At 52.5% G+C, this 26,979-nt stretch overlaps 2 protein-coding genes and 1 long non-coding RNA gene across 8 annotated transcripts in view; 1 reads left to right on the top strand and 2 right to left on the bottom strand.

Annotated features, from left to right (window-relative positions):
- The window catches only part of LOC101945460 (calpain-12), a 43,979-nt gene extending 30,018 nt beyond the window's left edge, over positions 1–13,961 (bottom strand). Inside the window, exons 1-3 of one of the 5 annotated variants that reach the window (XM_065570845.1) lie at positions 13,457–13,961; positions 10,939–13,335; positions 4,303–4,431 (exon numbers count right to left, since the gene is read on the bottom strand). Coding sequence is in view for 1 of the 5 variants with exons in the window: in XM_065570842.1 (XP_065426914.1) it covers positions 514–732 (219 nt within the window). In the remaining 4 variants the exon portion in view is untranslated. Of the gene's footprint in view, positions 1–513; positions 3,854–4,302; positions 4,432–4,788; positions 5,010–5,058; positions 5,265–9,891; positions 10,136–10,938; positions 13,336–13,456 lie in introns of those variants that run through there. The other 4 variants (XM_065570843.1, XM_065570844.1, XM_065570846.1 and 1 more) reach the window with 4 other exon arrangements.
- A 5,421-nt stretch (positions 13,962–19,382) lies between these two features.
- LOC122174069 (uncharacterized) lies at positions 19,383–25,463 on the top strand. Of its 2 annotated transcripts, none has more exons than XR_010593453.1 (4): positions 19,383–19,658; positions 20,698–20,802; positions 21,305–21,634; positions 24,193–25,463. It is a non-coding gene; the product is annotated as an uncharacterized LOC122174069 (long non-coding RNA). The 2 variants fall into 2 exon arrangements; XR_010593452.1 differs by having other exon boundaries at positions 19,383–19,670.
- Positions 21,476–25,598, bottom strand: LOC135976291 (galectin-4-like). The gene is made up of 4 exons (XM_065571327.1): positions 25,463–25,598; positions 24,263–24,351; positions 22,187–22,394; positions 21,476–21,631 (listed from the first exon to the last, which is right to left on the bottom strand). The coding sequence occupies exons 1-4, from the start codon at positions 25,499–25,501 to the stop codon at positions 21,476–21,478; spliced, it is 492 nt and encodes a 163-aa protein (XP_065427399.1). The 5' UTR covers positions 25,502–25,598.
- Positions 25,599–26,979: the final 1,381 nt, after the last annotated feature.

The following is a 26,979-nucleotide window of genomic DNA, read 5'->3' as shown; positions in this document are numbered from 1 at the left end:
TGATTAACAGACGTTACGCCCACGAATGGCTTGTGCGATAGTCTACATCTCCACCGGAGCTGGTGGTGTAACACTTAGACGTAGGCTCGCTCAGCTCAAGCGAGCATGCTACAAAAGGAGTGTCGCTGCAGTGGGGTGAGCAGCGGGATGGGCGAGCCACCCCGAGTACGTGCCTGTGGTCCCAGGTGAGATTGTAAGTGGGTGGCGACGAGCCCATCCTCCCCCCCCCTCCCTGCCACAGCTCCTTTTAGTCCGCTGGCTCGAGCAAACCTAGCACATCTACCTGCGCTAGAAAGTAACCTTCACCTCCAGGGCAGACGTTCCCAGAGATGATGATGAGCAACTTAAGCTCTGTAACAATGGACCAACCATTTAGTAGAACACCCGGTTAGCATTTATGAACCCTTTATAGACTATTCGTAAATGAAACCTTAATGCAAAGTGTGACTTTTCTATTCATCCATCTAGAGCCATCTACTGCCCCCCTCACTGGATAAAAAATGATCTACGTACCTTAGGTCTCTTCCACTGTATCTCTTTGCTTTTTGCAGATTCAAGACCAAGGGAACTGGCCCCAGCTTCAAAATAGGGGTCGTTGAAGAGGTTCTCTTGCGATAGACACTGCTCCTTGAGCTCCTGGTAGTTTTGGTCCCGGTATGGGATAACCTGGGAGCCCAGAGACTCCGAAGTGGAGTCCTTAATGAGGCGGACAGTGATCGCAGTGGAAGCCATGACCACCTGTGCCGTAACAATCCTTGCCAGGTGCCTTTATACTCACTCTGTCCCGCAGAGTGACGGGCACGCCCTGGGTAATCGAATGAAACCTGACCTTTTTGTTTTACGGAACTACCTCCCTTCTCAAAAATTCAAAGCTATTTCCTCTTTCTTGGAAAGCTCCGGCTGCTCCTGGGACCATCAAATTCCTCTAGTCCAGAGGTTCTCCAAGTGGCAGGCACGGAATGTATTCAGGGGCAGGGACGTGAGACGCTTTGGGGGGGAAACACTTACTGCGCACATTTTACCCACAGCGATGAAAAATTAGCAAAGCTGATTCCTCCAGACCTTTCAGGCCCTCAGATGGCACTGGGCATTTTGCCAGATTTCTGTTAAACTTGTCTAGCATGATACAAAGTCGTTGCCACCTACACGTTAATCCGAGTGCACAGTTCATCGTAAGGATGGACCATGATCACAGTTTTGCTTTTGCTCTCATTACAATGGAGCGTTGGCTCATTCGTGCAACAGAGGGGGGAAAAAACAACTCCAGTGAAAAACAAAGACGCTGAAACTGATTCAAGTGACGCACGGCCGCCGTATATATCGGTATAGGTACTTGTGTGTGTAAAATTGCTACAGACACAGAGAAAGGAGCATGATCAAATAAGTTTGAGAACCACTGCTCTAGCTAGGGTGACCAGACAGCAAGTGTGAAAAATCGGGACGGGGGGTGGGGGGTAATAGGAGTCTATATAAGAAAAAGACCCAAAAATCGGGACTGTCCCTATAAAATCGGGACATCTGGTCACCCTAGCTCTAGCCTGCCCTGCTGGGTACATTCTATAAGTAACACTGAGCACCACGTGTCTGCTGGACAGGTGAAACGTTAACGTTCCCCAGCTGTCTGGCCATGGATTGGAGAAACCAGATGGTATATTGTCCTTAAATTAACGGTACACATTCAATTCAATTGAATGTTTTTATCTTGGCATGTTTAATTTGTTTCCTGTGTGGTGTGTTCTATGGGGCTCCCAGCAGACGTATGCAGAAGAGATCAGAGATGTGAAGGAAGTGGCATGTCCTTGCACTGACAACTGTGGATGGGGAGAGGACAGAGAGCTTCAGATTTAATGTCCTCAGAACCTACAAATGATGGGCCAGATTTTCCAAGTAATTCCTGAATTACACCTCCCTCAAACCAGACCTGTTTGCCAGAGTTCAAAAACATCTAACACTTAAATTGCCTCTTCATAGCAAACAATCAAAAAGCAGGAGGTGGCATACTGGAAACTGGTAAAAGGACAAGCTATCTCTTTAAGTGTGAGGAGTTTTCTTGCCCTGCTGACAAACTAGAGGGCTCTTTAAAGAAGCACAGTGTGATTTGAGTCAGTCTGCAAAGAGCCAGGCTAGAGCAAAGGGGGGTGAGCTGAGCTCATCCACCTTAGGGAGCAGCCTGCTTTGTCTCGCTCTGGTTTTTGGTTCTTGCATGTTAAGGTTCTCTGGATTCTGAGGCCTGGTCTACACTGGGCAGGGGATCGATCTAAGTTATACAACTTCAGCTACGTGAATAAATCCTAGAAGTTTTTAAATTTTTAACTGGGAACATCACTGGGGATTGTCTACTCCAGGGACCTTAGTCCAGCACCACAACTGGCTGCAGAGCTCCTAAATGTTCAGTCTATGGCTACCCCTTTCCCTAGCAGAGGGAGAGCTCCAGGTGTAATCTGATCATTGGGGCTGCTTGTCATTGGGGAAAGGGCCATTTTTCAACAAGACAGCTCACAGTGGGGGAGAGCAAGAGGCATGATAAGGCCCGATGGGAGTCCTCCCCTCCTATATATCTCAGCAGGCCCCTCTTGATCTCCTCCCCCACACACACACAGTTCTCACTCAGTCTGCCATTCTTGTGTGAGTGCTGTAGGAAGGTATCCCTGCTCCTGAAGATTATAGGAAGCCGTGAGGCTGGGGAGAGCAGGGGGGTTGGATGGGAGAGGAAATGTTAGTTGCTATGTGTATATAATACTTGACTTCATGCACAAATGGAAGGCACTTGAGTACTATGGTGATAAGGGCGGGAGATGAGCCAATATGGAATAAAATAGAAGAGAATAGAAGTCTCATCGAAAATTAAGGGGACTTAAGTTCCTAAGTGGTTGACTCACTTTTGAAAATGGGTCTCAAGGGATGTCTACATTATGGGGACGAAAGAGACATCGCTCTGGCATTGCACCTATATCAGCATAGCCCCATAGTTTGGACACAGCCTACACCAATGGAAGGGTGTAGGAACACCACCTTCCCAAGCGACAGTAGCTAGGCTGACAGAAGCATTCCTCTGTCAACCCAGCTCTGTGTACAGACACAGGTTGGCATAGTTATGGTGTTCAGGGGGTGGGGATTGTTCATGCCCCAGACTGATGTAGCTTTGTTGATCTGACTTTTAACAGTAGATATGGTAAACCTCAGCATGGAGCCATCAGCGTTGAGGAAACTCCAGCCAGCACAGAATGCTGCAGTCCATTTCCGCAGCAACACAGTGCCGGCTGCTGTGATCACATCACACCTCCCCTCTGCTCCCTAATCTGGCCTCCCATGGACTAGAGGGTCAAGTTCAGAGTCTCAGTTCTAAGCTTCAAGGTGCTCCATGGCCTGGGACCAGAATATCTAACAAAGCCGAGAGTTCCAGCAGGAGGATGGTGGTCGACTGCTCTGCTCCTCAGGTGTGATGGAACGTAAGAACGGCCATACTGGGTCAGACCAAAGGTCCATTTAGCCCAGTACCCTGTCTTCCGACACTGGAATGAAGACAACAGGTAATCATCAAGTGATCCCTGTTGCCTATTCCCAGCTGCTGGCAATGCTCCTACTAATACAGCCCAATATGCTGTTAGCCTTCTTGGCAACAAGGGCACACTACTGACCCATATGCTTCACACCCTCTAGGCTTGGTTTCTATTGCACAGAACTAATTCATGGACCAGACAGGTTTGTGACAAAATGATGGCTTAGGTATTACAAAGGCATCAGCCGTTCCTGGTTCTCCTAAATTACGACGTCAGGGCCAGACTATCCAGTGTGATCTAGCTATAAATAGCCAGTGCAGAATTCCCTTGAGCAGGAGAACTGTCCACTGACAGAGGCAGCATAGTTTTCAACCGGAGTTGAGAGCAGCTCCTCCGCTGCCGTTCAGTTACACTAGGGCTGGGCAGTGAAGGATAAAGGAGCCCAACTGGCTGCCTGATGATCTCCCACCGCACCTCTGGACCTGAGCTGGGCTGGGGCACAGCGGAGAATCCGGTCCGTCGTTTCTGACGGATATATAGCAGCTGCCAAGCTTGTGTCTGCCACCACCATTTTAGCACAGATATTGGCACGCCTACGAGCACGCTAAGCGGAAACCCTGCTGACAGCAACTCCTGTTATCACAGCAACATCTATCAGAGCACTGTCTGGGGCAGCCCCGTTTGCCACAGCCACCCACATGGCAGACTCCCTGATAGTCGCAGCCCCGATGACTGCAGCCCCCATTATCACAGCAGGGTCTCGTAGAGTCCCATGTACCACAGCCACCCCTGTTGCGATTACCTCTGGGGGGTTCACTCCAAAGACTCAGGTCATCTGTAGCGTCACGGCCCCCTCTGCCTTGAGGAAATGCACACGTTCCAGCAGGATACGACGACGGACCCCGTGGAGTGGATGATTATTCACCTTCACCTGCAATGTAAATGGTAGGTTAGAGACGAGTGGTGATGCCTCGGCTCCCTGTGAGCCTCGTTCGTGTTTAGCAGGGGGCCGTTTGCCTGTAGATGACACTGAAGAACAGCTTTGCCTGGCAGCGGGAGGAGATGGAACACAGGTGGACAACGCACTGGCGACCGATGCAGTCGTTCTACTCTACAGATCCTGCGAGGCAGTCGTGGGCTGGCTATGAGCTCCTTGGCACCCCACACCCCAGAGGTGGCTGTGTTTAGTGGCCCTATGTGAGTATGCCCTGTGATAGGGCTCAGCGACCCTTCGAGGTAAGAGGCCCTGTGGCGATTTAAATTTCTACGTTATTACTGGAGCCGTCACCTCCTTACAAACCGTCGAATCCCCAGGCCCAGATGCTTTCCTCATAAATGGACAGGAGTGACGTGTGATCCCCGTCCAGGGCACTTTTCTCACGGGGCTCCTCTTGGAACCTCATTCTCTCTGCTCTACAAGCCCAGGCCCAAATATCTGTGTATTCTGGAGTCCCATCTCCTATCCCAATCTAATTAAAACACAGGCCAGAAATCCTGCCCTCCCCCAAGCATCGCTGCACCAAAGCAACGGCCCTGCCTCCAGGCACTCTCTGCTCACCCCGGAAGAAACGGAATCTTGCCCTGCACCAGATAAGGGTGCAATGATTAGCAGCGAGCCAGGGGAGCTGCAAAATTTGGATGCAGGTTTTGATCCCCCAAGGCTCAGGCTTTTGGTTTGGGGTTTCTCTATTGACAGGTTTGCATCCCCACTGCCCCTGGAGGCCTCTCATATCACAGACCAGCCCCACATGAATGGTTATCAGACTAATAAAGAGAGAGAGTTGGAATCACACTGGTTCTGCCTTTTCAAAATAAACACGCGACTCCAAGCTGGGACTGGAGAGAATCCACAGGGGCACAGGAATGCCCAGATCGAAGTCCCTGGATCAGACCCAAGGTCCATCTAGCCCGAATCCTGTCAACAACAGCTGCTGGCACTAGATGTTGCAACGGAGGGTGTATGACCCTGGAGACATCAACTGTGGGATAATCTGCCCCCCGTTAGGCCTCGTTCTGGTTTCTAGTACTCAGAGATTGGCTTAATCCCTGAAGCAGGAGGTTTAATATCCCTGCTTCCAAACTCTTTGATTTGAATAACTGTGAGAACTCTGGCTAGTATTGTTCTATTTTCTGCTCTGGGAGGGGAGTGGGCTCTTGTAGCTAGAATTGGGGGCGGGAGGGGGAGGCTGGAAGCCAGGACTCCTGGGTTCCATCTCCAGCTCTACCACCAACTCACTGTATAACCTTGGGAAAATACATCCTCTCTCTCCCTCAGCTCTGTCTAGGGGGGGTCCTTACTCAACAGTTCAGATACCCTGGTGCAAACCCTCACAGAGATGTGCTGCACCGGGGATAACCATGGTCTGCAGCATGAGGCACTTCACGTGGGAAGTTGGGGGGCTCTGCCTGGGCTCAGGCCCCTCATGGGGGCAGTGCGGGGGGACAGCTCTGCCTGGGCCCTGGTGAGGTGGGAGGTTCCCAGAGCCCAGGCTCCAGCATGAGCCCCAGCGTCTACACTGCAATTTTAGTGCCGTGCAGCCCCAGCCCCAATCGGCTGACGTGGGCCAGCCACGGGTGTTTTATTGCCGTGTACACAGACCCCTGCACTCTTTTGAAAGTTTCCCCCCTACACTCACACGGCACCTGCAGGCCCCTGCACATCACAGAACAGCAGCACAGTTGTGAGTCAACGCCCTTTGCGACAATTAAAGTCAACATGACTCTCTGGGACCCTGGAATGAACTGGCCCTGGGTTTGTGCAGACAAGTGTCAAGTCTGATCATGAACAAAACAATGAGGAAGTTCTGAGGAACTCTTTGTGTATATTAATAATTCACCTGTCTCCCCCATGACCACCTTTCACCCTAGGGCCCTGGTGCCAATCTTAACAAACCAACAGCAAAGATGCCTGCAGCTGGAGACACCTCAGATGCAAAGGTGTGGATGGTTCCAGTTGTGACTCGGTTCCAGGGAAACTCCCATGGGTCTGGTCTGTCATTGTGAAGATCTGCGGTAACTAATTCTAATCAAAGGAGTAGCCGATGCCTTTCACTCTCCCCAAACCGACACTGAGCTTGGACTCTTTCCTGGAAAAGTTACCTCACATCAAAGCCTGTCTTTGCATGTTAGCATCCTCCATCTCATGGCCCAAAGGGGAAAAGTCGCACGAAAATAGACAAGAGCTTTAAAACTCGCCTACCCCATAGTAACCCCTCTATGGGGGTGGGGAGGGAGCTTGTGGGGGATCCCTCTGTCGGGTAATCCCCTTCTGGCTTTGTCTCGCTGAGCTCCCGAAGTGGAGCTTTTCTAACGCCAGCTCAAAGGCAAACTAAATCCTCCTGTTACTCCACTGCAATTACATCCACCCGTAGGTCTCTGCCTCGCGGATCCCCCAAAGCAGGAAGCAATTGCAGCGTATGACGGTCAAGCTAAGAACTAGAACCTGCGTTTGCTCCCTGCTGGATTTGTTGCCTTAGGCTGGTGAGTGTCAGATCCCAAAGCGCTGGGGTGAAATTCCGCGCTGTGCTTCCAGCAGGGGCCGGACTCCGGCACAGTCCGAAGGAAGGCAGCCTCAAGCCATTGCTGCATCCTTGGTGTGCAGTCCTGACTCTATTAAGTCAATGGGATTTTTACCGTTGATTTCAATGAGTTCAAGCTTTCCTCACTGGAATTCTGGGCTGCTCCGGCCCCTGGCCTGGAATTAGAGCAAGCCCAGGGGCTCTTGGAGGCCACCAACGGGACCCTCTGCAGTCTGGAACAGCCCAGAACCCCTGTAGTGCTCTGCCCCAGCACACCTTCGACCCAGGACTCGCCAGCTGGGAGTGCAGGCCACTTACAGCAGCTCTATATCGGGCCTGCCCTGGAATTCTTTCCTTGGCCATTTACAGGTTGGTTGTGACACTGAAGCAGGGATCCAGGTAGCGCGTGAAGGGCAGAGGCCCACCACTCCCCTCAATACACACTGGATTCAGACTAGATCAGAACTGAATTTGCCCTAGTGCCTTTTATCGCAAAGGATCGCCAAGGTCTTTAACAGGACATAGCCCCACAGCACTACTAAAATGCAGCCACCTCTGGGCTGTCAGGTAACCCACTAACCGGGAGCCTGGAGTTGAGTTCTCTCCTCTGCCATAGACTTCCTGTGTGACCTTGGCTGAGTAACTTAGTCTCTCTGGGCCTCAGTTCGCACTCTGTAGAACGGAATAAGAGCACTTCCCTACCTCATAGGGTAAATATGTTACAGAAGGTGAGTCTTAAATTGTCCAGTGTGGTGAAGGGGTAGCCGAGATGGAGCAGGATCTGTTCTGTAGCACTGTTCGTGGAGGAAGGAAGAGTTGGAAACAAAAAGACGGGGAGGAATCGGACGTGTTTAAACTCCAAGGACTGATCTGGGAATTTCAAGGCTTTGGGTGGGATCCCAATATCATTTCAGTGCTGGACGACGGTGATGGGAAGTGTCTATGCCCTGAATCCCGAAAGTTGTGTTTTCATCAGTTGGTTTTGATGGGTGAACCTGTCTTTCCTTTCTGGACACTGTTTTTTGGGGGGTGGGGGGTTACTTGGCAACCTGCTGAAGATTGCAGCAGGGGAGCAGCGAGGACGGTGGTGCCTGGAGCCGGCCCTGACTGCTCTAATTAGAAAAACGCAAGCTATAAATAATGCTTTGATTTGACTGCTCCTGATGGAGTTTAGGGTGCAAGCCAGACCAGTAAGGGGCTGTGTCAGCACTTGCCCTGCAATCTGGGGTGCCTCACAATGCTCTGCTGCTGTAGCTCCCCACCTGGGGTGCTCACAACCAGCCTGCCTGCCTGCAGGTCACACCCTGAGTGTCTGTGTGCTAGACAGCCCTGGGTCAGCCGCTCTGACCCCAGCAGCCTGTCTACAGCCCCATTCTGGCTTCCACCAACCATGGCTACAACCAGCAAGGTGACCCCAAAACACCCCCACTCCTGAATTTCCCCCAAACCGCGGGTTCTGTAGCGTTCAGCCCTCTCCTGGACTGTTCCGAGAAAATCCTCTGGTTCATTTGTGGGTGTGGACGGTGAATTATTATCATCCCTGTTGTTGCTTTGTTAACATTTGGCATTAGGGCTGTGGCATGTAGGTGCTTGGGGTGTGGGCGAGTGAATTATTATCATCCCTGTTGTTGTTTTGTTAACATTTGGCATTAGGGCTGTGGCATGTAGGTGCTTGGGGTGTGGGCGAGTGAATTATTATCATGCACAGAGAGTTCTATGGAAGGATCACAGCTTGCAAGTAAAGGTGAGATTGAAGGTAAGCAGATCCACCCCTCGCTACCCCTGTGAGGGCCTGGGGCCAGGCAGAGCCTCTCTACCCTCCTTTCCCTCCCCCCTTGCCCACCCCCCCACTTCTAGCCCTCTCCTTTTGCCTTCTGTCTAATAAGAACGTGGCTTAGCTGGCCAATACTGCGTATTTTGGGACACTGCTTTAAGCCTGTGACCAGAGAGGCAGCTAAAAGAAATGCCCTAAACAGCCTGATGCTGGTACCAGTTCAGAGTGGCTGTTCAGAGCATGTGCCATGCCTGTGGTTTTCAGCAGCGAGGTGGCAAGTAAGAGACAACACCAGGGACAGAAGCTGCATTTTATGACTTTGCTTTTCTTTTCTCTCCCCTCCCTTGTGTATTTGCCTTGTAGGAAGTGGGATTGGACTTTAACAACAACAGTAATGACAACAGCTCCAGCCCATCTCAACTAACTGCTTCTCTTTTCCCCAACAAGGATCGTTAGTACCATCTAAAGGTGTGTTTGCTCCTGAGAACTCTGCCGAACGGAAATGAAATGAAAATAAAATGAAAGCCTTATTTAATACTTTACATGCCAAAGGCTTTAACTGTTTTCCCTTCTTTTCTGTGTCTCTAATAAGAGGTAAAGTTTCTGCAGGGCAAATGAAGCTCTCATTGATACCTGTGCAACCCCATGGCCCTCTCAGTCACTCCCCAGAGATGGGAATAGAACCTAGGAGAATCCGAGGCCTCCTGATCCAGCCATTAGATCAGACTGTCTCCCAGAACTGGGAATTGAGCCCTGGAGTGCTTGGGACAAACACAGAGCCCTGCAATTCTCGCAGTCACTTTTCAGAGGAGAGCTGCACTTTACACCTCAGTGTAGCTATGACAGAACTCAGAGATTGACAATCTCTGAAGCAGGAGGTTTAATAGCCCTGCTTCCAAACTCTTTGATTGCAATAACTGTTATAACTCTGCCTAGAATTGTTCTATCCCAGCTCTGGGAGCGAACTGGAGTCTAGTGGTTAGAGCAGGGGGTCCTGGCAGCCAGAACTCCTGGGTTCTCACGCAGCTCTGGGGGTCTAGTGGTTAGAGTGGGGGCAGGAGAGCTGGGAGCCACTCTCTCAGTTCTGACACTGACTCACCATGTAGCCTTGGGAAGTCGCTTCCCCTCTGTCTGTGCGGGGTCCTTACTCTCCGATGCAGCTGGCCTGGTGCAAACCTCTCCCAGGGACACTGCTCCGCGGAGAACCGTGACCTGCACTGGCAGACTCGCCTCAAGGCTGGGAGGGCGGCTCTGCCTGGGCACCGACCCTTCACGGGGGCAGCGGGGGTGGGGGGCAGCTCTGTCTGGGCACCGACCCTTCACGGGGGCAGCGGGGGTGGGGGGCAGCTCTGTCTGGGCCCTGGCCCCTCACGAGAGCAGCGGGTGCGGGGTGGCTCTGCCTGGACCCCAGCCCCTCAAGGGGGCAGCAGGGGTGAGGGGGACTCTGCCTGGGCCCCGGCCCCTCACGGGGGCAGCAGGGGTGGGGGGGGCTCTGCCTGGGCCCCGGCCCCTCACGGGGGGCAGCGGGGGTGGGGTGGCTCTGCCTGGGCCCCGGCCCCTCACGGGGCAGCAGGGGTGGGGGGGGCTCTGCTTGGGCCCCAGCCTCTCGGGGGGCAGCGGGGGTGGGGTGGCTCTGCCTGGGCCCCGGCCCCTCACGGGGGCAGCAGGGGTGGGGAGGCTCTGCCTGGGCCCCGGCCCCTCACGGGGGCAGCCGGGTTCGGGGGGGCTCTGCCTGGGCCCCGGCCCCTCACGGGGGCAGCGGGTTTCGGGGGGCTCTGCCTGGGCCCCGGCCCCTCACGGGGGCAGCGGGGGTGGAGGGGCGGCTCTGCCTGGGCCCCGGCCCCTCACGGGGGCAGCAGGGTTCGGGGGGCTCTGCCTGGGCCCCAGCCCCTCACGGGGGCAGCGGGGGTGGAGGGGCGGCTCTGCCTGGGCCCCGGCCCCTCACGGGGGCAGCAGGGTTCGGGGGGGCTCTGCCTGGGCCCCGGCCCCTCACGGGGGCAGCAGGGTTCGGGGGGGCTCTGCCTGGGCCGGCCCCTCGGGGCAGGGCATGACTGTCAGGGAGCCCCTCAACTGTCAGCAGCACAGTTGGGCTGTACCACTCCCACTGGTGGGGACACTGCAGAACATTCTGGCAGGTGGGCCATACCATTCTCACTGCTGCTGGTGGTGGGGATACAGAAGTTCTGGCAGTTGGACCATACCACTCTCGCTGGTGGTGGTGGTGGTGCAGATACAGAACATTCTGGCAGTTGGACCGTACCACTCCCACTCGCGGTGGTGGTGATGGGGATACAGAAAGTTCCGGCAGTTGGGCTGTACCACTTCCACTCGCAGTGGTGGTGATGGGGATACTGAAAGTTTCGGCAGTTGGGCTGTACCACTCCCACTCGCGGTGGTGCTGGTGGGGATACAGACAGTTCCGGCAGTTGGGCTGTACCACTCCCACTCGTGGTGGTGCTGGTGGGGATACAGAAAGTTCCGGCAGTTGGGCTATACCACTCCCACTGGTGGTGGTGACGGGGTTACAGAACGTTCCGGCAGTCGGCCCGTACCACTCACGCAGCACGGAGTCAGTTACTGCTGTTCCAGGCTGTAGGTTCATTGCCCCGGCTATCGCCTGGGACGTTTCCTCTCCTCGTCGCTCTAGTTCAATACTCGACTCGTTAAACTGCCTCTACACAAACATCCCTGCGGACGCCCCCCAGCGCCACCGCCCCCCTCAGCTGCAGCTGGCGGCTCCCGCCCGTGGGCGATGGGGCGTTCCCCAGGGCACTGAAATGGCTGGTCTGGGGTTGGCACGAGAGTCTCTCCGGAGGGGCACGAGCCAGGCCTGACCCTCAGAACTGGCCTGAACCCTGCAGCCTGACTGAGGAGGACGGATCATTTCTAGCCAGACCAGCGCCGCTCCCTCTGCGAAGTCCCAGACGATGTACTGGCTCCCGGCAGTGCAGGAGATGGGCCTGTGCCAGGCTCCAGGGTTGCTCCTGCCTGAGCATACCCGGCGTCCCCAGCAAGCCGTTCCGAAGCCTCTGAGACAGGGACATGGCCCTTCAGGCCTCATATCACAGAACAGCCCTGTGTTAATGGTTATCAGACTACTAAATAGTTGGAGTCGGACTCCCACCCGAGTGGATGCGCTGCTTGTTCCCCCCCCCCGGCTTGCTCGTGACTTCAGATCTGGCAGAAAAGCTTTGCTAAGGAGACAGGCCTTGCACGATGTCTTTGGCGCTGGCTGTTCTCCACAAGCCTGTTCCCCAAACATCTCCCCATGAATATGATTCTCGCATGATTTGTCCTGGGCCCTGTCCCCGAGGAGTGCTGTTTTCTCTGGGTTGCGGATGGCAAGCCCGTCCCTGATATATCTGGGTGCTGAAACGTTAATGGCTCTGGAATTCAGGACCAAGGCCTTGCACAGGCAGCAGAAGCCAGGGCAGAGTGCAGGAGGGATGTGCTCTTGGCTGCTCATCCCACTGAGGAACTGGAGACTTGTTGGCTACCCCCTTCAATCACCTTAAGCCACGTGGAGCAAACACCTCCCATCTCCTGTTCTGAAATGTCACCGGTTCAGGGGCAGAGAGCCTGGAGCCCAGTGGGGCATACGCCATCAGAGATCCCTGGACAGCAAGGGTGGGCCAGCACTTACGGCACTAGCCAGAGACTTGGGTTTAATTCCCAGCTCTGCCACAGACTCCCTGTTTGTCCTCAATCTAGTCCCTTAAACTCTCTGTGCCTCAGTACAATGGGGAAGATAGCCCTGCCCTGCCTCCCAGGGTGGTTGGGAGGAAAAAGGCACTAAATATTGCAAAGGGCTCAGAGACTAAAGTGATGGGCGCCCTGTAGGTCCCATAGAGAGCTCCATAGCACCAGCTGTTGGAACAGGGCATTGATCAGACAGTGCAACAGCCCAGACAAGCATCAGACTGTCAAACCCACAGGGTTTGTGGGGATTCCAACAGTGCATAGTAACTCCGCCCACCTCAGAGCCAACTAGCTGACGGACAAAGGGCTACAAGGGGAGAAGGAGCTGCCTGGTTCTGATTCTTCTTCCCCGTCAGTCCAAGGCCTGGTCTACACTACGGGTTTAGGTTGACTTTAGCAGCGTTAAATCGAATTAAGCCTGGACACGTCCACACGACGAAGCCCTTTCTTTCGACTTAAAGGGTCCTTTAAACCGGTTTCTTTACACCACCTCCGATGAGGGGATTAGCGATAAAACCGGCCTTTGCGGGTCGGAATTGGGGTAGTGTGGACGGAATTCGACGTTATTGGCCTCCGGGAGCTATCCCACAGTGCTTCATTGTGACCGCTCTGGACAGCACTCTCAACTCAGATGCACTGACCAGGTAGACAGGAAAAGACCCGCGAATGTTTGAATTTCATTTCCTGTTTGCTCAGCGTGGAGAGCACAGGTGACCACGCAGAGCTCATCAGCACAGGTAACCGTGATGGAGTCCCAGGATCGCAAAAGAGCTCCAGCATGGACCGAACGGGAGGTACGGGATCTGCTCGCCATATGGGGAGATGAAGCAGTGATAGCTGAACTCTGTAGCAGTAAAAGAAATGGCAAAGTATTAGAAAAGATCTCCAAGGCCATGAAGGACCGAGGCCATAACAGGGACACACAGCAGTGCCGCGTGAAAATTAAGGAGCTACGGCAAGCTTACCACAAAGCCAGAGAAGCAAACAGAAGGTCCGGGGCAGAGCCGCAAACTTGCCGCTTCTACGCGGAGCTGCATGCGATCCTAGGGGGTGCAGCCACCACTACCCCAACCGTGTGCTATGACTCTCTCACTGGAGAAACACACAGGGAAGACGGTTCGGGGAACGAGGAAGATGAGGATGGAGGTACTGTAGGTAGCTCACAGCAGCAAGGAAGCGGAGAAACCGGTTTCCCCAACAGCCAGGATATGTTTGTGACCCTGGACCTGGAACCAGTAACCCCCGAACTCACCCAAGACCCTCAGGGCACACAGGAGACCTCTGGTGAGTGTACCTTTGTAAATATTTGTAAACATTACACATGGTTTAAAAGCAAGCGTGTTTAATGATTAATTTGCCCTGGCAATCGCGGCCAGTACATCTACTGGAAAAGTCTGTTAACGTGTATGGGGATGGAGCGGAAATCCTCCAGGGACATCTCCAGAAAGCTCTCCTTTATGTACTCCCAAAGCGTTTGCAAAAGGTTTCTGGGGAGGGCTGCCTGCTCCCGTCCGCCATGGTAGGACACTTTACCACGCCAGGCCAGTAGCACGTAGTCTGGAATCATTGCATAACAAAGCATGGCAGCGTACGGTCCCGGTGTTTGCTGGCATGCAGACAATATCCATTCCTTATCTCTCTTTGTTATCCTCAGGAGAGTGATATCATTCACGGTCACCTGGTTGAAATGGGGTGATTTTATTAAGGGGACATTCAGAGGCGCCCGTTCCTGCTCTTCTGAACAGAAATGTTCCCCGCTGTTAACCACGCGGTGGAGGGGAGGGGTGAAGTGATCATCCCAGAGAATCGTGTGTGTGTGTGTGGGGGGGTGGTTTACTTGGGTTTGTGCCGCATGTTAACCGGGAAACCGCAGCCCCTCCTTTTACATTGAAAACCCATTTTAAATGGACAACCCAATTCATCCTTGATATGGGAAATGCGCTGCTGTTTGCAACCTTTCCCGCATGTTAAGAAGGTTAAAAAAGCCAAAACACTGTGGCCTACCATGGCTGCCTGCAAGCCGAAATATGCGACCTTGTAATGAAAGAGTGTACCCATTGTTCTCTAAAATGTGTCTTTTTTAACCACCTCTCCCTTCTCCTCCACCAGCTGCAAATGTTTCTCCTTCGCAGAGGCTAGTGAACATTAGAAAGAGAAAACGTAGGACGAGGGACGATATGTTCACGGAGCTGCAGATGTCCTCCCACGCTGATAGAGCACAGCAGAATGCGTGGAGGCAGTCAATGTCGGACATGAGAAAAGCACAATATGAACGAGAGGAGAGGTGGCGGGCTGAATGGCGGGATGAAAAGAGCAAGTGGCGGGCTGAAGACGATAGGTGGCGTCAGCTTGCAGACAGACGGCAAGAGTCAATGCTCCGTCTGCTGGAGCATCAAACTGATATGCTCGAGCATATGGTTGAGCTGCAGGAAAGGCAGCAGGAGCAGAGACCGCCGCTACAGCCCCTGTTTAACCAACAGCCCTCCTCCCCAAGTTCCATAGCCTCCTCACCAAGACGCCCAAGAACACGGTGGGGGGGCCTCCGTCCACCCAGTCACTCCACCCCAGATGATCGCCCAAGCATCAGAAGGCTGGCCTTCAATAAGACTTAAAGTTTTAAAATGCAGTGTGTCCTTTTCCATCCCTCCTCCCCCACCCATCCCAGGCTACCTTGGCAATTATCCCCCTACTTCTGTGAGGAACTAATAAAGAATGCATGAATGTGAAAAAACAATGACTTTATTGCCTCTGCAAGCGGTGCTCGAATTGGGGAGGGGAGGGTGGGGTGGGGTGGTTGGTTTACAGGGAAGTAGAGTGAACCGGGTCGGGGGGGGTTTGGAGGGTTCATCAAGGAGAAACAAACAGAAGTTTCACACAGTAGCCTGGCCAGTCACAAAACTCGTTTTCAAAGCTTCTCTGATGCGCACCGCGCCCTGCTGTGCTCCTCTAACCGCCCTGGTGTCTGGCTGCGCGTAATCAGCGGCCAGGCGAGTTGCCTCAACCTCCCACCCTGCCATAAAGGTCTCCCCCTTACTCTCACAGATATTGTGGAGCGCACAGCAAGCAGCAATAACAATGGGGATATTCTTTTCGCTGAGGTCTGAGCAAGTCAGTAAGCTGCGCCAGCGTGCTTTTAAACGTCCAAATGCACATTCCACCACCATTCGGCCCTTGCTCAGCCTGTAGTTGAACAGGTCCTGACTCCTGTCCAGGCTGCCTGTGTACGGCTTCATGAGCCATGGCATTAAGGGGTAGGCTGGGTCCCCAAGGATCACGATAGGCATTTCAACATCCCCAACGGTTACTTTCTGGTCCGGGAAGAAAGTCCCTTCCTCCAGCTTTCGAAACAGAGCAGAGTTCCTGAAGACGCGAGCATCATGTACCTTTCCCGGCCATCCCACGTTGATGTTGGTGAAACGTCCCTTGTGATCCACCAGGGCTTGCAGCAGCATTGAAAAGTACCCCTTGCGGTTTACGTAGTCGGTGGCTTGGTGCTCCGGTGACAAGATAGGGATATGGGTTCCGTCTATGGCCCCGCCACAGTTTGGGAATCCCATTTCAGCAAAACCATCCACTATTGACTGCACGTTGCCCAGAGTCACTACCCTTGATATCACCAGGTCTTTCATTGCCCTGGCAAATTGGATCACAGCAGCCCCCACCGTAGATTTGCCCACTCCAAATTGATTCCCGACTGACCGGTAGCTGTCTGGCGTTGCAAGCTTCCACAGGGCTATCACCACTCGCTTCTCAACTGTGAGGGCTGCTCTCATCTTGGTATCCTGGCGTTTCAGGGCAGGGGAAAGCAAGTCACAAAGTTCCATGAAAGTGCCCTTACGCATGCGAAAGTTTCGCAGCCACTGGGAATCGTCCCATACCTGCAGCAAGATGCAGTCCCACCAGTCTGTGCTTGTTTCCCAGGCCCAGAATCGGCGTTCCACGGCATGAACCTGCCCCAGTGACACCATGATTTCCACATTGCTGGGGCCTGTGCCTTGTGAGAAGTCTATGTCTATGTCAATTTCCTCATCACTCTCTTCGCCGCGCTGCAATCGCCTCCTCGGGTGGTCCGGGTTTCGCCTTGGCATGTCCTGGCTCTGCATATACTCCAGGACAATGCGCGTGGTGTTCATAGTGCTCATAATTGCCGCGGTGATCTGAGCGGGCTCCATGATCCCAGTGCTAGCTATGGCGCCTGGTCAGAAAAAAGGCGCGAAACTAGTATCTGATGGATCAGGAGAAGTAGGGAGGGCGGGAGGGAGGGAGGGCCGAGTGACGACATGGCGTACAGGTACAGGAACAGGGAATTAAAATCAAGAAACGTGGCTGTGCATCAGGGAGAAACACAAACAACTGTCACACAGAATGGTCCCCCCAAAGATTAAACTGAAAACCCTGGGCTTAGCAGGCCGTTGATTTCACGGAGGAAGGGGAAGCAAATGAATACAGAACAAATCTATTTTTTACATCTTAAGCTGGCAGCCGATGGTGCAGCATGAGTGATAGCCTCTGCAGTATGATGACGACGGATACCAATCATAATATACCATCGTCTGCCAAAAGGCAAGGGGCTGCTGCTGTGTAGCAATGCAGCCCCACGTCTGCCAGCCCCACGTCCGCCAGCACCCAGCATCGCCCTCGGCCTCTTCTGGGTGCTTAGCAGACAATACTGGGCAATTGGCAGAAAATAGTATACTACGACTGGTAGCCATCATCATCGAAACAGTAGCATGTCTGCCCAGGTGGCCATGATTGACAGTCACTCCAGTACGACGACGATGGGTACCAGTCATAATATACCATTGCCTACCAAAGGGCAAGGGGCTGGTGCAATGCAGCCCTATGGCTGCCAGCCCCACGGCTATTACTCATGCTACACCATCTACCGCCAAAAGGCAGTTAGCAGCTGCTGCTGTGTAGCAATGCCGTCCCACGTCTGCCGGCACCCAGAGGACATATGGTGACGGTGAGCTCAGCTGAGCTGAGCGGGCTCCATGCTTGCCGTGGTATGTTGTCTGCACAGGTAACCCAGGTAAAAAGGCGCGAATCTATTGTCTGCCGTTGCTGTGACGGGGGGGGAGGGGCCTGACGACATGTACCCAGAACCGCCTGCGACACTGTTTTGCATCATCCGGGCATTGGGATCTCAACCCAGAATTCCAAGGGGCGGCGGAGACTGCGGGAACTGTGGGATAGCTGTGGGATAGCTACCCATAGTGCAATGCTCCGGAAGTCGACGCTAGCCTCGTACTGTGGACGCGGTCCGCCGACTAGAGCACCTAGAGCATTTTATGTGGGGACACACACAATCGGCTGTATACAACCGATTTCAATAAAACCGACTTCTATAAATTCGAACTAATTTCGTAGTGTAGACATACCCTAAGGTGGGGTTAAGGTTGCTCCTGCACAACAGGGCCTTCTGCTCCTTGTATTAAGTTCCAGAACATGAGGCTTCCGGCCACTAGAGGGGGACTATGACACACAGACACGCACGCTTTACCAGTGTGTTACACCAGCCAGCTGCAACAAGCACTTGGGCAAATTACTGACTGAGATGAACCATCTGGCCCACCAGAGGGTCCTGAAGCACAGCAAATTTATTTCTGACACGGAAAAATATAGAGTAAACCATTCCTGAGGAATGTCAAACTCGTATCAGTAATCTGCATCCAGTTACTGATCTTTTAAACTCTTTGGGCCAAAGACCATTTTTTCACAGTGTCTGTACAGAACCCCTAGCACAGTGAATCTGTAGGAAGGTGACAAAGGAAAGGTTATTATTAGGGGACTATTAGGAGCCAGGAAAGATTTCCATATAAAGAGAAATTGGAAAGATTAAGATTAAAATTTAGAGAGGAAATTAAGAGTTGACAGGTGAGATGCATACCATGGAATGAAAGGTTTAGAGAAGGTAAATGGAATGCTCCTATTCTCTCTCATAAGACAAGAACAGGGAGACATTCAATGAAATTAGAATGGCAGCAAATTTAAATTTGATACAAAGAAACACTTTGTTTTACCGAAGACACTTTGGGGGAAGAAGAGGGAGAGATCAGCAACTGGGGGGAGGTTGTACAGATTTCAGGAATGAATTAAGGAGGGCTGTGGTAATACCTTTAAAAATGGCTCCTACTCACGTCCCAGCCTGCTTCCACGTGTCCTAGTTTCACAAGCAGATTTGGTTGACTCAGTTTCTTGCTCCCATTACCCCTGTTGGGGAAATGGAGTCAGAGTCATACATCATCAATGGAATCACCAGCCCCATTCCTAGTGGGGGATCTTTATCACTGAGGTAGAGGCAAGAGGCAGGCTTGACAACAGCAGGGTCAACCTGAGTGAAACGTGAGTAGGAGCCTGAAACGCGGCTGGGGATGGGATATTGGGGATCAGCTCTGGAAGAGGAAGGACAATCCAGCTATTAGGACACTAGATAGAGTCCTGGGTTCAATTGCCTGGTGCTCTGAATGACCCTGGGCAAGTCACAGAGCCTCTCTGTGCCTGAGTTTCCCATCGGTACAAAGGGGATATTAGCACTGCCCTGCCTCACTGCGGGGTTGTGGGGTTAAACAGATTAACTATTGGGAGCTGCTCAGGTGCTACGGTGATGGAGCGGTGTAAGGCCCAGAGATAGCTGTCCAGAACCAGCTTTGGAACGGCATGTGCATTTAGGGTGACCAGACAGCAAGTGTGAAAAATCGGGACAGGGGGCGGGGGGTAATAGGAGCCTATATAAGAAAAAGCCCCAAATATCGGGACCGTCCCTATAAAATCGGGACATCTGGTCATCCTATGTGCATTGATCAACTCCTCACAGCCCAGAGCCAACTAGCTAAAGGGGGAAATGAGTACGGGGGAGGGGGAGGAGCTGCCTTGTTCTGAGTCTTCCTGCCAGTCAGTGCAAGAGGAGCTGCAGCAGGAGTGGGGCTGTGGCTCCCTGTGCAGCGTGGAGTCTGACTGTTCGATTCCACAAGGGAACCCCACAGGCCACTGCTTTGAGGGAGCTCTGGCCTTGCATCTCAGGAGCCTCCAGTTGCAGGCATCCCTGCTGTTGTTTTGTTAACATTTGGCATTAGGGCTGTGGCATGTAGGTGCTTGGGGTGTGGACGAGTGAATTATTATCATGCACAGAGAGTTCTATGGCAGGATCACAGCTTGCAAGTAAAGGTGAGATTGAAGGTAAACAGATCCACCCCTCACTACCCTTGTGAGGGCCTGGGGCCAGGCAGAGCCTCTCTACCCTCCTTTCCCTCCCCACCCCGCACTGCTGCTAGCCCTCTCCTTTTCAGGGCCGGCTCTGGCTTTTTTTGCCGCCCCAAGCAAAAAACGCCCGGCCGGCCGGAGCAGCAAGGGGGGGAGGAGGGGAGGAGGAAAACAAACCTGCCCCCAGTCGGAGCGTCGAAGGGGGGCGGGAAACGAACCTGCCCCCGGCCGGAGCGGCGAGAAGAGGGGGGAACAAACTGGCCGGCCTGCTGGAGCGGCAAAGGAAAGAAAAAACAAAAAAAACAAAAACAAAAATACCTGCGGGGCGACGGGAGCGTGGGTGCAGGGGGACTCCCGGCCCTGCAGACACCAGGCAGCGGGGTGCGCACCCCGGCTAGCGGGGGGCGGGGGGGAGAGAGAAGGGGGGCGGCCAGGGCTTCCTTATGCGGGGCACTTGCCACGCGGCCCCTCCCGCTGCACCGCCTGCCGGGAGGGCTCCGCACCACTCCGGTCGGCAGGCAGGGAAGGACGCGGGCTGCCCTGCCGGGCTTGCTACAGGGTGCTCCCCTCCTCCGCCCCCTACAGGGCGGGAGCAGCAAACCAAAAAGAAAAAACCTGCAGGGGCGGCCAAAGCAGTGAAGCGCAAAAAAAAAAAAAATTAGACGGAATGCCGCCCTTTGGCATCTGCCGCACCAAGCACGAGCTTGCTCGGCTGGTGCCAGCCCTGCTCCTTTTGCCTTCTGTCTAATAAGAACGTGGCGTAGCTGGCCAATACTGCGTATTTTGGGACACTGCTGTAAGCCTGTGACCAGAGAGGCAGCTAAAAGAAATGCCCTAAACAGCCTGATGCTGGTACCAGTTCAGAGTGGCTGTTCAGAGCATGTGCCATGCCTGTGTTTTTCAGCAGCGAGGTGGCAAGTAAGAGACAACACCAGGGACAGAAGCTGCATTTTATGACTTTGCTTTTCTTTTCTCTCCCCTCCCTTGTGTATTTGCCTTGTAGGAAGTGGGATTGGACTTTAACAACAACAGTAATGACAACAGCTCCAGCCCATCTCAACTAACTGCTTCTCTTTTCCCCAACAAGGATCGTTAGTACCATCTAAAGGTGTGTTTGCTCCTGAGAACTGTGCCGAACGGAAATGAAATGAAAATAAAATGAAAGCCTTATTTAATACTTTACATGCCAAAGGCTTTAACTGTTTTCCCTTCTTTTCTGTGTCTCTAATAAGAGGTAAAGTTTCTGCAGGGCAAATGAAGCTCTCATTGATACCTGTGCAACCCCATGGCCCTCTCAGTCACTCCCCAGAGATGGGAATAGAACCTAGGAGAATCCGAGGCCTCCTGATCCAGCCATTAGATCAGACTGTCTCCCAGAACTGGGAATTGAACCCAGGTGTCCGCAGTCCCTGAGCTGTATTCCCTGGGCCACACACTAGCCTATTGCTCCTGGACTTGCTTTAGAAGCCATGAATAAATTACCATTACTCACAATAACAACAGGCGTGACTGCATTTGCCACAGCAGAATTTATTGTATTTGGAATAACGCTTCCCTGATTCTATAGACTGATTTAAAATCAACACACACCATTGTTTTTATTTTATCAGATTCAGAAAGTGCCCCAGTTGGAGGTGGGGAGAGCAGAATGGCCTGTTTGTTGGCAAATCCTCAACCCCCAGCAACCTGACTACGTCTGCTCAGTGGTCACCTCACCTAGACAAGTTTCCTGCGACTACCTGCTTATTGTGGGTGCCACCTACATCACTGCCAGAATCACTCTATTTGGATTCAGGGGATGTAGAGCTGCTGGTGTTGCTGTCTTTGAAGATCTCAATTTGCTGCACCTCCACAGCCCCAGTCACCTGGAGGAATTTCACTTGCTCGATCGGGATACGATGAGAGTACTCATAGAAGCGCTTGTTGTTCACAATCACCTGGTGAGTAAAGGGGAGCGTTAGAAACAGTGAATCTCGGCCAGGCCATAGCACAACGTTTCTTTGGGGGTTGGTCGGAGGTTCCTTGCCATCGTAGGTAGGTCAATGGATGTTTGCAGAGTGGAATCAGTAAATCAATCATCAGCACGGAACAGGGGGAATGCAGAGCCAGGGGTTCGTTCCCACCATATTCACCCACTCTAGCTGTTGCTCACCCAGGCTGGCAGGAGATGGAACAGAAGCAAGGACCGGGTGTTCATACCACCCTGCCTACAGAACCAACAGGGACTGGGGTCTGGGGGCACGAATGGATGGTGCCTGGGAGTCAAGAGAATTCCTGCTGTCTCCAACCAGGAAATGGATTGCTCGGGAAGGAGGGGTACCTGTGTTCATGCCGGGCGCACCCACCCAAAACATTCTCAAAGGAGACAGGTCGTTGCTATTTTAAAATTGACACTTTCCCTGATTAAGGCAGTTCAACAATCCTCCTCGTCCTCTGAAACCTAGGTTAGACACAGCTGCAGCTCCCAGCTCGGCACTGTTTACATCCCTTACCTTGTAGCCGTTTTCAGTAATGACAAACTGCAGCAGGAAGCTCGTCCCTTTGCGTAAAGGGCTAGAACATCTCTCTTCCTCTTGGCCCCACTCTTTGTTCAGCAAGCTGTTGAAAACGACGCTGTTCCTGTCCTCTTGGAAGAGAGCTTTAAAGTGAAAGGCGATTTCATTCTTTCTGTCCCCGCCACAGCGAAAGTTCACATCAAACCTGGACAGGAGGAATAGGAAAGTAATGACCAAGTGGCCTGTGAGGCTTTGGGGAAGAGCAGCTCCTTCCCCCCTCCTGCCCCCATCCTTAATATAACCTGGGGAATGGATTAGACCGTGGTATGTCTAACCTCATGCTGGATTTCTGTGTTTCCCCATATTGCTGGCCGCTGAGCCACTGTCTCGTGTTCCAATGGGGCCACACGGAGCCAGAGACCAAGAAGCAGTTCCCACCAGGTTCTGGTGTCAGGGAAATAACGTCCTCCTTTGAACATCTACTGCCAGCCAGCCAAGCTAGGGTTTCAGGGCCTGGTCTGGGTGGCTTGTTTTCAGTCTGCAATGGTGCATCACCAGCAGGGCTGGCTCCAGGGTTTTGGCTGCCGCAAGCAGCCAAAAAAAAAAAAAAATGCCGCGATCGCGATCTGCGGTGGCAATTCGGCAGAAGGTCCTTCACTCCGAGCGGGAGTGAGGGACCGTCTGCCAAATTGCCACTGAATAGCTGGACCTGCCGCCCCTATCCGGAGTGGCCACCCCAAACACCTGCTTGCCAAGCTGGTGCCTGGAGCCAGCCCTGATCATCAGTGAGACCAGCAGGAGGTGCTGAAGTGGCAGAAATGCTGATTTTAAAGTGGGTGGGGATTATAATTGCTATTAATCATGTTTATTATGGCAATATCTAGGGGCCAAGGAGTTGGCAGATCTGGGTTCAATTCCCTGCTTTGCCGCAGACTTCCTGTGTCCTTGAGCCTGTCACTTAGCCTGTCTGTGCTGCAGTTCCTCCATGTCACAATTTCAGGGTAGCAGCACCTGTATTCTCCATCCACAGTCCCTTGAGGGCACCCACTTAAAGGTTTCTGGCTCCCAGCTGTCACCTCTCTTGTGCAGAGACCTGCATGTGTCTCCCTCCTGACTGTGGTTTTTAGGCTGCACAGCTCCCTGGATTTACACTATGATATCCCCAGCAAGCCAGACTGCCTAAGCAGGCGAGTGTCCGTGCTTTGCTGTCTCCCCAGAGCCTATGCTCAGTGTATTGCCTGCAGCTGTGAGTTGCCACACAGCTTCTTCTAAGCAAGCACATGTATTCTTCAGGGAAAAGCTTTACAGAGAAAACACATTAAAAACAATAAACATTCCTACATGCACGCTGACAGCTCACCAGAGGCCACCATCAGTCTTGTGGGGCCCTAGCATGTCAAGCCCTTGCAATGCTTACGCAAGGGTCCCCCCAACCCCTCAGACAGAAAGTCCTGTCCATTTGCTGGCTCAGAAGGAAGGCCCCAGTTAGTTTAAACTCAGGCACTTTGTCCCAAAGGCCTTTCTTTGTCTGTTGCTCTCCGGAGAATCTACTTTGAACTAGTATATGGGAGTCTCCCCAGGAAGTTGTACCTTTTGGAGGGGAGGGGGGTTTGCAGCCTGGCTGATTTGCCTTAATCACCACCTCGTTTTTAGTTCCCGAAGGAGCTGTACATAATTATACATAAGCCATTCACTTAAAACAAGCGACCCCAAAGATACTGCGTGGAGTTGCAAAAACTGTCACATCTCTCCCATAGAGAAGTTACAGACTGTGCTGGCCCACAATATATAAACTTCATGCAATATGTTTTTTTAAGGCTATTGCCACATCTGTCACACTCCTCTCTAAGGCTGATGGCCCGGGATTTCTCCCGCAAGTGGGACAGTGTAAAGGGGAGCCGTGCTTTTGAGAGAGGGGGCTTACACTGTATCTACACAGCAGATAAAGGGGGAGAGGAAAGAGGGTGTTTCATTGAGGGGCATTGGGTTTTTTTATTTTTCAGAGCTGCCTTTTCCTAAACCCTCATGGGTGAAAACCTTGTAAATATGAGAAGAAATCCTTGTGTCGGGTACCTCTGGCTGTCCTTTGGCACGGAGCCACGGATATTCACCAACATCCCTAGCAGAAAGCCCCCAGCAACAGCAATGTTGGAAGGAATCCCCTGGGAGAGAGAGAGACATGTGATGAGGAGAGGTTTGCAGCACTGACAAGTCACACCCCTCACAGCCCATGTGGATCAAAGTAAAGCAGATCTGACAAGATCTCTGAGAACCCCACACCCACCTGACTCCACCGGGCTGGATGTGGCAGCTGCTGAACACTCCCGTGCCAGCAGCATGACACTGGGGTTTCTGAAACCTTCCCACATCCTCATCTCACAAAGGGTAAGTGTACACTGCAATCATGGAGGATTGTGAGTCATGGTGGATTCTCCATCACTGACAATGTTTAAATCAAGCTGGGAAGTTTTTCTAAAAGATCTGCTCTGGGAATTATGTTGGGGACGTTTTCTGGCCTGTGTTATACAGGAGATCAAACTAGATCATCACAATGGTCCTCCTGGCCTCAGAATCTATAAATCGGGACAGCATGTTTAGATGTACCTGAGCTGTGATTAAGATAGCTCACAACAAACAGAAGTGTAGTCACGGTGGCACGGGCAGCGGCACGGGCTAGCCTCCAAGTATGTACCTAGGCGGGTGTGGGCGGGATTGTACTCAGGTGGCTAGACCCTGCCACCAAGGCTACATGGCTAGTTTTAGTACAGCAGGTCGATCAAAGGTAGTTTGGGTGCACCTACACATGCTGCAATCAGGCCTCCCGATTGTTGTGAATAACCTCCAGTAACATGACAGGTGCAGTGCAGATGCCACGGGGAAAAAAGCAGTAGACAAAGGATTAACATGAATTTGAGATTTAACTTCCCCTATCAGAGGCGAATCATTTTTCAGATTTAGAAACGTGCTTGTCACGTTCCTCTAAGGGCAGTGTGTGAAAACAAAACGTTCTCTGCTGAAGCAAATCACAGAACTAGGTGACACCACACACACAACATCCCTGGCATAGTCTGCAACTCTGAAATTTGTCAGTACAAACAGTGCTGATACTTCTTTTCTTAATGAAGCTTGTAGTAAAAGTTTCTTTGCATGACCGCTTCGCAGACCCACCAGTGCTGCCCTGCATCCCTTTACTTTATTCCTGTCCCTGTCTCTGGCTGGCCTTGGGCAGCAGCACCTGCAGGAGCCCTGAGTGGAGAGAGGATCAGTACTCACCACATTGGTAACAGAAACGAGAGCCACTGGAGCTGTCATTCTTCCTGTGCAGTGAAGGAGCTGCTGTCAGTTGACAGTCCAGGGCACAGGTAGCACCTTATATACAGTCGTGGCTCCTAAGAGGTGGAGCCTCCACATCCAATTCTGCAGTTGCTCTTGCCTCTGGATTCCACCCACTTTTGTTGGCAGGAATCTGCATGTCCGTGTTACAAGGAATCTCATCCTGGTGCCTGCAAACCCAGGGGGTCTAGTGTCTGGAAGCCCTATCTCTCCCCGACACTGCTGAGATGGTGCCAATTGGCCCTTTAGTAACAAATCTCTGATTCTTACAGAACTAAGAACCCAGGAATTGCTGTGTCCAATGGCGGCCGATGCTCAAAGTAAATAGTGGGGCTACAGGTAGCAATCGCTTCCCCTTGTATTTTCAAAGAGAGAAACTGGGATGCTGTGGTTGGAGGTGACAGGGGGAAGTGGTAAGAAAAGGGAGGCGGACGCCCTCTCCTCTCTCCCTCCAGTCCCCCTTTTAGGATGAAAATCAGGGACACTTTACAGTGAAGGGGAGGATGGGAGAAAAGAGTATTTATCACTGTGAGCCCCCTCGCTGTTCTCACCTAGGCCATGTCTAAATTAGGAGGATTTACCGGCTGCCTTTGTTCTGGCATACTTCAGCCACCATTGCTGTTTCCTGAGAGAACATGCACACTTGGCTGCCTCTGCCGGCACGTCGTCCTAGTGAGAGGTTGTGTCAGCAAAAGATACAAAAGCTTCCCAGTGTGCCCCGCGTCACCATCTGGTGCACTGGCTTGTAGGACATTTTACAGTGCATTGTGGGAAACTAGTGCTCCTCTCAGCGACTTGTGAGAGCGTATATCCCATAATCTGCTGTTTTCTTGCCTTTTCTTAAATGACCACTCCCACTGTTATGTCCCATAATGTGCTCTTCCTTATGTGACTCTTCTGGGCTTATGAACTGAGCACTGAGTGGTGGGATGGGATCATGATGCAAACCTGGGATGACCAGCAGTGGCTGCAGAACTTCTGGATGAGGAAGCCACGTTCCTGGCATTGTCTATCGAGCTCGCCCCAGCCCTCCGGCACAGACACCAGATTGAGAGCCGCTTTGACAGTGGAGAAATGGATGGGTATTGCGCACTGGAAGCTTGCAACCCTGGATTGCTGTCAGTCAGTGGACAATCAATTGGAAAATCGATGATGGGAGCTGTTGTCATCCAAGTGGATGTAAGGCCAGTAAGTGCATCCTGCTCCCCAGGATTGTGACTCTGGAAGTGTGCAGGAAATCACAGAGGGATTCCTGAATTGTGGTGGGGTGATTCACGAGATGCATATCCTGATTCTGTCCTTCTCCCAGTTTGCCACTGAATACAAGAACAAAAAGGGGAAGATTTCCATGGTTATGGTGGAACATCAGGGACATTTCCATGACATTAGCATTGTCTGGTCAGGGAAGGTGCGTGATGCTCACATCTCTAGCAACACAGGACTGTTAGAAATGATGC

The sequence above is a fragment of the Chrysemys picta genome, chromosome 17 (genome assembly GCF_011386835.1).
Source record: "Chrysemys picta bellii isolate R12L10 chromosome 17, ASM1138683v2, whole genome shotgun sequence".
NCBI lineage: Eukaryota > Metazoa > Chordata > Testudines > Emydidae > Chrysemys > Chrysemys picta.
The sequence above is the reverse complement of the archived record's forward strand: the minus strand, read 5'-3'. Positions and strand labels throughout refer to the sequence as shown.

Coding starts and splice junctions, on each gene's coding strand:
- LOC135976291 (XM_065571327.1), bottom strand. CDS start 25,501: ATGACAGCTCCAGTGGCTCTCGTTTCTGTTACCAATGTG. Junction 24,352..25,462: donor TCGTTTCTGTTACCAATGTG/GTGAGTACTGAT, acceptor TCTCTCTCCCAG/GGGATTCCTTCCAACATTGC. Junction 22,395..24,262: donor GTGCCAAAGGACAGCCAGAG/GTACCCGACACA, acceptor CCTCCTGTCCAG/GTTTGATGTGAACTTTCGCT.